Consider the following 9,637-nt stretch of genomic DNA (forward strand, 5'->3'; position numbering starts at 1 on the left):
ATGTAAGGGAATGTTTCTATTTGGAGAGCTCTCCAAATAGAGTACCACAGTATGTTCAAATGGCAGGTAAGGCTGAGGAAGTGGCAGATGTGTAAGAGCAGCATGCACAAGAAACCCCTCCACGTAAAATGGAATGACTGTGTTCGGGGGGGAAAGGTAGTCTTTGCAATTTGTGAGTCACCAGTTCCCTTGAGAGCTTTCAAGAGCTGGCAGCAATGAGAAGTTTGTCCCAAACTGGGAATTACCCAGTTAGGAGCACTCCACTGAATCATGCCATCGTGCTACAACAGGTACACTTGGATCCATTTGGAGTATTTCTATTGTATTGACCAAGAGCCAATTGATGGGTCATACCAGATCATGTGGAGACATCCAGTCTGCCCACCCGTCAGTCCGAACATTCCTGACTGAGTTGCCTGTGTCCCATGCTCCGCCAGCCACACGAATCTGCGCTGATTGAGATCAACAGCCGCTGAATGTTAGCTATTGTTTTTGGAAGAGCTCTTGTGGAGGTAATCCAGATCCTGATCCGTTGTTGGCAGATGTTGCTTCAGGATTATTGTCGTATACACAACTCTTCAGAGCAAAATGATCAGTTGTTGGGTTACGTTGTTGGTATAAATGTTTACCTGAATACTGGGATTACTGTTATTCCTCAAACTAATATCATCTCATCCAAATTTCTGGAAAAGTACCAGCTTTTTGCACATATACCAGTTTTATATCGAATGTCTCATCCTCCAAAATTCAGAGATGAGAAATAATTATATCTACCTTGTAAATTATTATACTCTGTAGATAATAAATTCTGATTTTTCAAATGCTGTCCATGTAACTGGAGTCTTTTTGATTGTTTTGTACACATCATTTATTGTGTAACAGAGTGAATTCCAACTTTGATTTTATGGCATTCAGCAAACATAGTCAACTTAACAATTGGTTTGATTGTAGGACAATCAGATTCTCCGTCTACGCTCAAATTTATTGACATTCTAATTAAAGTCAATACAGCCCTGAATTCAGCTTTCTAGAAGGCTTTTTCCAAATCAAGTGGGACACAGTGGCTGTGATTTCTCCTCACCTATGCCCCGCGCGTTAAAAGTACTGTGTCCCCAGTTCTTTCCGATCTTAAACTGCTGACCTGTAAGGTAATAAAGATAATATGTTGGTTTGTAAATCATAACAACTGGAATTAACTGATTAAAAAAAATGAATCTGTGAGAGAAATTAGGGATATGTAGGCTACTCCACAATTCATTTTGATCTTAGCCTGATCTGTACCTCAGTTCATTTATGCACATTAACTCTAACAATCCTCAATATTATTAATGAACAAAATTCTGTCCTAATCTTGAAATTGTCAAGGTTCTAGCAACTACAGTCTTTTGGGAGAGAGACAGAGTTACAGATATCCACTACCTTGCATTAAGGTTGTTCCTTGAATATCTCTAGTTTTATGAATTGCACCCTCCAACACTTTATCCAGGATTTCACATCATAACAATTCTCCAATCCTCGTACTCACCAGTGTGTGACACTGAGAGTGATCATGAGATTATCATCTTTGAGGTCCTGCTTAACAATTATTATTGTTTGGTTTAGACTTTTACTGAAGTTTTAGGGGGAAGGGTACGTGTGGAATGGAGGGGGAGAGGTTTATTGCTGAAGTAGATAATTTTTGAGAAGGTTTAGTTATGAGGGGAAGGAACCTTAAGTAGGTCTATTGTTGAAGTGGACACATATTGATAAGGTACAGGTATTTTTTAAAGGGGTTTAGTACTAAGGCAGAACCTTAATGAGTGGGTTTTTGAAGGGATTTAATGCTGAGCAGCAGCTTTTTGAGGACCCATGGTGATCAATTTAGGGAATTTTCTCGCACTGCAAAATGGTGAGAGTTAAGGAAGAGGGCAATTGTGCCACTGAGGAGATCTTCGCCAAAACACAGCAATCCCAAATTTTACTCAATGGGAATTCCATACTAAAACAATTTGGACTGTTGATAGCTTCAAGTAGGAAACCTTGTAAAATGTAGGGCCTCATAGTGTCACAGGGCTATACAGCCTAGAAACAAACCCTTCAGTCCAACTCTGCTGACCAATTAATCTAATTGTAATTGCCAGCATTTGACCCATATCCCTCTAAACCCTTCCTATTCATATACCCATCCAGATGCCTGTTAAATGTTGTAATTGGATTAGTGGTGCTGGAAGAGCACAACAGTTCAGGCTGCATCTGAGTAGCAGTAAAATCGATGTTTCGGGCAAAAGCCCTTCATCAGGAATAAAGGTAGAGAGCCTGAAGCGTGGAGAGATAAGCTAGAGGGGGGTGGGGAGAAAGTAGCATTGAGTACAATAGGTGAGTGGGGGAGGGGATGAAGGTGATAGGTCAGGGAGGAGGGTGGAGTGGATAGGTGGAAAAGAAGATAGGCAGGTAGGACAAGTCATGGAGACAGTGCTGAGCTGGAAGTTTGGAACTAGGGTGAGGTGGGGGAAGGGGAAATGAGGAAACTGTTGAAGTCCACATTGATGCCCTGGGGTTGAAGTGTTCCAAGGTGGAAGATGAGGCGTTCTTCCTCCAGGCATCTGGTGGTGAGGGAGCGGCTGTGAAGGAGGCCCAGGACCTCCATGTCCTCGGCAGAGTGGGAAGGGGAGTTGAAATGTTGGGCCACAGAGTGGTGTGGTTGATTGGTGCGGGTGTCCCAGAGATGTTCCCTAAAGCACTCTGCTAGGAGGTGTCCAGTCTCCCCAGTGTAGAGGAGACCGCATTGGGAGCAACGGATACAATAAATGATATTGGTGGATGTGCAGGTAAAACTTTGATGGATGTGGAAGGCTCCTTTAGGGCCTTGGATGGAGGTGAGGGAGGAGGTGTGGGCGCAGGTTTTGCAGTTCCTGCGGTGGCAGGGGAAGGTGCCAGGATGGGAGGGTGGGTTGTAGGGGGGGGGGGGGGGGGGGGCGTGGACCTGACCAGGTAGTCACAGAGGGAACAGTCTTTGTGGAAGGCGGAAAGGGGTGGAGAGGGAAATATATCCTTGGCGGTGGAATCTTTTTGGAGGTGGCGGAAATGTCGGCGGATGATTTGGTTTATGCGAAGGTTGGTAGGGTGGAAGGTGTGCACCAGAGGCGTTTTGTCCTTGTTACCGTTGGAGGGGTGGGGTCTGAGGGTGCGGGATGTGGATGAGATGCGTTGGAGGGCATCCTTAACCACGTGGGAAGGGGAAATTGCGGTCTCTAAAGAAGGAGGCCATCTGGTGTGTTCTGTGGTGGAACTGGTCCTCCTGGGAGCAGATACGGCGGATGCGGAGGAATTGGGAATACGGGATGGCATTTTTGCAAGAGGTAGGGTGGGAAGAGGTGTAATCCAGGTAGCTGTGGGAGTCGGTGGGTTTGGCAGTGTCAAGTCGATCGTCATTAATGGAGATGGCGAGGTCCAGGAAGGGGAGGGAGGTGTCAGAGATGGTCCAGGTAAATTTAAGGTCAGTTGATTTTTACCTAAATGTTGTAATTGTACCAGCCTCCACCACTTTCTCTGGCAATTCATTCCATACTCACATGACCCTCTGTGAAAAGGTTGCCCCTTTGGTCCTTTTTAATTTTTTTCTCCTCTCACCTTATACCTCGTAATTAAGATTTCATAACTATTAATGGATGTTAATAGTATCAGTTGTTGAATAGTGGGGAGGGAATAAGAACCTTAGTACACATCACACTATCAGATAATGCAAGCCAAAACCTCAGAAGAAACAGAATCTCTTCCATCAAATGGTATATGTGCACTCCTAAAAGGTAAGGGAATAAAGACTGAAATGTGCAATTTTAAACACATAGAGCTTAACAGAGGTATGATTCCCTCAGGATAAGGAAATAACTGAGGATAAGGAATGCTATGAGATTTACTTTGAAAAATAAATATGTTTTTCTGGAAATGTTACCAACAAACATGTACTGTACTTACTAATTTTAGTTACAATGTATAAAATACAGGTTGGTCAAGGATTGCAAGAAGCAAATCAATATGCGAGGGAGAAAAAGAGCCACAGGGAGAATAGTCATACCTGGAACAAAACCATTATAGGTGGGATGAAGTGAAGAATCATGTCTATAAATTATCCTGCTATGCTGCTCCACTGGCTTTTGATCTGGTGTTGGGGGTATATCCATTTTCCTTGGGCGACAAGGGTCAATAAATGGCTCATAAACCATAGGGATGAAAGCACAACTGTCTGGTGGTTTAATTTCATCTGGTGCCTGAGGAAATAAAACATGAAAGTGATTTGTGTTCCACTCCAAATATCAGGTCTAAGTATCACAAAAAAATTCTCAGAATCTTACAAATGCAGATTTAGGCCTTGATGACATATTTGGTGCAATGAGGTCACTCCTGTTACACTTCATCATTTCACGTTGTTTCAATTCTTCTATAGTTTGAATGGCAGATGTTGCTTCAGGATTGTTGTCGTATACACAACTCTTCAGAGCAAAATGATATTTGCCGTCTCTCGGATAGAAGTAACCTGCAATTTAAAAGTGACACAGTTAGTGTCGTTTATACTGTATGGAGAAAATATGTAAGCTTTCTTCACTCAATTTACAATGGGAAGGGAAGATGGAAATAATTGCTTACTACACAGTAAGACTGTACCATCAACTGTGAGGCCACTGCAATCTGTTGAACAATAATTATGTTGCCACGTAGTTAATTGTACCCTGGCAGCCAAATTTCATCTTGCATATATTGTTAGATAATCATTAATATAAAAGCAGAGTTTCAGTAAAACCATTAGCTTGATAGGGGCTTAATGGTAACATACCCAAGATCATGGTTGATGTTTCACTCCATGGGCTGGAATCCTGAGCCTGGGCTGATACTTCAGTGAAGGAGTGTTACAGGCTGTGTTGACTTTCACCTGCGTTAAATCATCTCTCAAGACTCAGTTTGCCCCCTTTTAGATGGACATTAAATAGCCCATGCCATTATTCAGAGAATGGAGTTCTCCCTTTGGCCTGGCCAACATTTGTCCTCATCCACAATTACAGAAACAGGTGATATTATTATCTCATTGCAGTTTATGGCACCTAGCTGCACTCAAATTTGCTGATGCAGCTTACTTTTGAATGATGATTTCACTCAGAATTACTTCATTGGTTATAAAGGAATTCAGGACATCCTGAGGTTAAAAAAGAAGGCTACATAACATAAGTGGAGAAAATGAGGACTGCAGATGCGAGAGACCAGAGTGAGAGAGTGTGACACTGGAAAAGCACAGCCAGTCAGGCCGCATCCGAGGATCAAGACAGTTGACATTTTGAGTATAAGATCTTCATTGGGAATGTTGGATGGGGCCTGACTATCACAATCAACCCCCACCTTCATCCAACTATCTCATTCCCAGCAACCTTCCCCTCACCCATACCCCCCTCACATTTATTTCTCAGTCCCGTCCACCCTGCAACACACACACTTATATATTCCTGATGAATAGCTTATGTTCAAAACGTCAACTCTCTGGCTCCTCAAATGCTGCCTGACCAGCTGTGCTTTTCCAGTACCACACTTTTTGACTATATAAATATGTTCCTTCCTCCTTTTTCCTCTCTTGCCTCGTCTAGCAATGTCCTCAGATATTATCGTAAATCAGTCACCTTGACAGGGAATACAACCTGAAACCTTCCCTGATTTTTATGTGCCTCACAACACAGTGCATTTGTCCAGTGAGCCAATCATTGAATCATGTCAGCCTTTATACAAAATTCAGTAGTTTACAGATTGATCAAAAGTACAACTTGGAAATACAAAGCAGAATCAATGTAGAAACTTCTGCTAAGGTGATTGATTATAACACTGAGCAAAAATGGACATGATATGAAAGGAGATAACTGCAGGGTTGGGAAAAAAATGTGACTGAAGAAGTAGGTTTACTGAAGAGCCATAAAAATGGATAATGGTGGAGTAATGGAAGTGTAAGGAGACATATCGACAGGAATTCCAAGTCAGATTAATAGAAGGTTCAGGGCAGGAGACTGGATGATTGGAGAAGTTTACAATGTAGGAAGGCACATGAGAATTTGAACATGGAATGAGAATTTTAAATAAATCCCCCCAAAAAAACCCAGAAACGAAGCAGATGACTCTGCAACGTGTAATGTCCTTTTAAAACCAATATCAAATATGATATTTTGTGTGGTTGATAGATTTTAGTACTCATATTTATACAATTATGAACTCAAGGAATATTTTACAACATCTTCATTAGTATTTTAGAACAATCTTTATAATGGATTAGGCAGCTATAAGCTACAGCAGCAGTAAATGCTGACCTTGTCAGCAATGGCTCTATCTCAAGTATTACTTCTAAAAACATTCAACTCCTCTCCTGATTATGTGCAAGTATATGCAAGCAAAAAGAATTTTTTTTCATAATAAGAGATCAGTTTCAGAGTTATTTTCTTCCTAGAATTGGTAAAACAACATAATTTTATGATCTTTTTGTAACATTATTTCTTTTATACCATAAAGTAGCTAAACATAGAACAAAACATTATATATCTTATTCATCCAGTAGGTTCAATGAGTTATCACAAAACAAGCTCCTAGTTTCTTGAAGGTGGGAATCGCACGTAGGCAGGGTAGTGAAGAAGGCATTTGGTACTCTTGCCTTTATTGGTCAGTGCATTGAGTATACCAGTTGGGATGTCATGTTGTGGCTGTACAGGACATTGATTAGGCCACTTTTGGAATACTACATTCAATTCTCGTCTCTCTGCTGTAGGAAAGATATTATTAAACCTGAAAGGGTGCAGAAAAGACTTATAAGGATATTGCTAGGTTTGGAAGGTTTCAACTATAGGGAGAGGCCAAATAGGCTGGGGCTGTTTTCCCTGGAGCATCGCAGGCTGAAGGATGACCTTCTAGGGGTTTATAAAATCATGAGGGGCATGGATATGGTAAATCAACAAGGTTTAGGGTGAGTGGGGAAAGATTTAAGAGGGACCTATGGGGTAACTTTTTCACGCAAAGGGTGGTGCATTTATGGAATGAGCTGCCAGAAGAAGTGGTGGAGGTTGGTACAACTATAACATTTAAAAGGCAACTGGATGAGTATATGAATAGAAAGGGTTTAGAGGGATATGGGCGAAGTGCTGGCAAAAGAGTCTAGATTAATTTAGGATATCTAGTCAGCATGAATAAATTAGAATGAAGGGCCTGTTTCTATGCTGTACAACTCTATGACTCTAAGCCTCAACAAATCAAAAAGACTTAATCAACATCACCGTTTTTAATATTTGTATTCTGCACCTGCCCCGCATATGTGGTAATTTCTGGATGACCGTAGGTCCTATTCAACAGATGCCTTGGCACCTGGGGATTGTACAATGATTTTGTTTGAGTCAGAGTTAAACGTGGTGACTTGGGTTGTCCAGGTTCATATGACAGGAGTCCAAGAGTAGCATTGCCGTAGGTCTCTCCTAACCAGCTTTTTAACTTTGGAATGTACCCTCCGTACCTACAAAATGAACAAAAAGAGTTTTTGTACTTTTTTTAATGTAGGTATTTCAGCTCTAACATATGACAGGGAATTGATACAAGGCATAGGAATTACTGTAGGAAATGACCATGGTTACTTAATTAATCTTCTGCTGTTCTGGTACAGGAACTGCTCCTCGTATTATCTTCTACCATTCAATTTGATCATGGCTGATCTGTATCTTAACACCATACACTCAATTTGTTTCTGTAACCCTTAATGCTCTCCATCAATAAAAATTGATCAATCATAGTTATATGCCACAACATTGATAATAGCAATCAGTTTCTGTCAATCACAATGGATCCAGAGACAACAAATCCCTAAAAGTAGAAAGCTTTTGGGAAAATAGATCAAAAGGCACCATTCCTTCCATATTTTCTACATTTACCACATGTCCTGTCCTAAATTACCCATATACTGTATCCCATTTTCTGAAAGAAACATACCTAATGCTCCACTTAGATCTTCTCACATTCATATACATACATTTCATAGTAAAAAAAGTTACTGTTTATACATTTTTCTCATGTAAAAGTCTACCCCTGACCTTCAGCAAAATATATCATTTTCCTTCTGTGTATAAATTACCCCAACCCTAATTCAGAAAATCCAAACGCTTTGTACTTACCATCTGCTCACAACTTAGCTCAAACTCGTTCTGGGACAAATTCACTTATTGATAGAATCATAGAATAGCACACTACTGAAGGCACCTGTTCAATTCAATAATAAAAATACTTTCTGACTCCTTTTGCACTAACTTTGTGGGTGGAGGTGGCAGGAACAGTTTCTGACTTGAGAACTCTGCAAGGTTGAGAGTGTAGGTGAGAGACAGAGTGGACTTCTCTCCCCCACCCCACCTCCCACTCCACCCTCCAACATCAGCATAAATACCACGGTTTCCCAGCTGCTTTCAGTCCTGTTGAAACATTAATCCTGTTTTCCTTTCCACAGATGCTGCCAGACCAATTGAGTTTCTCCAGCAATTTGTTTGCTATTTGTTTAAAGTGGGTATGTGCCAGGCAGCTTCGTGCAGTTTTGTGTACAGTTCACGGTTTTTTAACTATAGCAGCAAGGGAATGGGAGAGGGGTGGACACCCTGGGTCCGTGGGAAGCAGCAAGGGAATGGGAGAGGGGTAGACATCCTGGGGCCATCATGATGACGGCTTGGCCCGGTTAGAACCCCCCCCCCCGGGGACAGTTCCGCACCGCCTCAACACTGCAGCAAGGGTCAGCTCGTGGTCAAACCGGAGCTGACCACCGTCACTGAATCACCTGCGGGAAATGAACTTGCCACTCGATAGCTCATTTTCCCATTTTAGAAGAGTTTTTGTTTTTGCCTTCAGTTCCGTTTGCCATCGCATAACCCCCAGCCAGTCAATAGGATGAGCTGGGATTCAGTGTCCCCAATCCCTGGTTTCTCCAGCACTCCGTGCTCATCACTGCTGCTGGTTTGGACACCGTGTTTCCTCTGGGGAGATACACATCGTCAGCTAGACCTATGCTAATATCACAACAAAACACAGAATTCCCACATTTAACTTTTCCTGGCTCTTACCCGGGCATGAAGTTCGGATCAAACGTACTAAATACATCCTCTGTTTTGAGGGGTAATGTAAACGGCATTTCAAGTCAACCTAAATTGTATCGAATCTAAAAGCAATGTTCTTGAAGAACTGTCCTGGGCGATAATAGTGTAGCCACCGGCCGCTGTTTGATCTGCACCTTGGGTTGAACTGTAGCAGTAACCAGGGAGAGGAATAATGTTACTTTAACATCAGCGTCATGTGACTGGTCACAAACCTACCGGGAGCCTGCAACAGAGGCGCTGTCGCTAAAAGGACATTAAGATGACCAGATGCCGGAAAAGTTCAGCAGGTTCGGCACCACCCCTGGGGAGAACTCAGAGTCACCCTTCCTCAGAGCTGACGGTGGCTGGGAAAACGTTGTTTTTGTTGCAGAAGATAGGGTAGGGGAAGGGGCGAAGGAGGAGGAAGTGAGGACTGCAGATGCTGGAGCTCAGAGTCGAGAGTGTGGTGCTGGGTAAGCACAGTGGGTCAGGCAGCATCACAGAAGCAGGTGAATCAACGTTTTGGGCATAAGCCATGA

The 9,637-nt window shown here is 42.3% G+C and overlaps 1 protein-coding gene across 1 annotated transcript; it reads right to left on the bottom strand.

Annotated features, from left to right (window-relative positions):
- Nucleotides 1–873: 873 nt before the first annotated feature.
- LOC140493536 (ciliary microtubule inner protein 2B-like) lies at nt 874–9,300 on the bottom strand. Its single transcript, XM_072592084.1, has 5 exons — nt 9,087–9,300; nt 7,272–7,504; nt 4,332–4,513; nt 4,055–4,247; nt 874–1,141 (listed from the first exon to the last, which is right to left on the bottom strand). The coding sequence occupies exons 1-5, from the start codon at nt 9,152–9,154 to the stop codon at nt 1,047–1,049; spliced, it is 771 nt and encodes a 256-aa protein (XP_072448185.1). The 5' UTR covers nt 9,155–9,300; the 3' UTR covers nt 874–1,046.
- Between the last annotated feature and the right edge of the window lie 337 nt (nt 9,301–9,637).

Source organism: Chiloscyllium punctatum, chromosome 2, assembly GCF_047496795.1.
Source record: "Chiloscyllium punctatum isolate Juve2018m chromosome 2, sChiPun1.3, whole genome shotgun sequence".
In the NCBI taxonomy this organism is placed as follows: Eukaryota; Metazoa; Chordata; class Chondrichthyes; order Orectolobiformes; family Hemiscylliidae; genus Chiloscyllium; species Chiloscyllium punctatum.

Excerpts from the sequence above, each read along its gene's own strand:
- LOC140493536 (XM_072592084.1), bottom strand. The coding sequence starts at position 9,154 with ATGCCGTTTACATTACCCCTCAAAACAGAGGATGTATTTAGTACGTTT. Across the intron at positions 4,248-4,331 it reads CAAGGCCTAAATCTGCATTT|GCACCAGATGAAATTAAACC; the intron begins GTAAGATTCTGA and ends TTATTTCCTCAG. Across the intron at positions 1,142-4,054 it reads CTATAATGGTTTTGTTCCAG|GTCAGCAGTTTAAGATCGGA; the intron begins GTATGACTATTC and ends ATTACCTTACAG.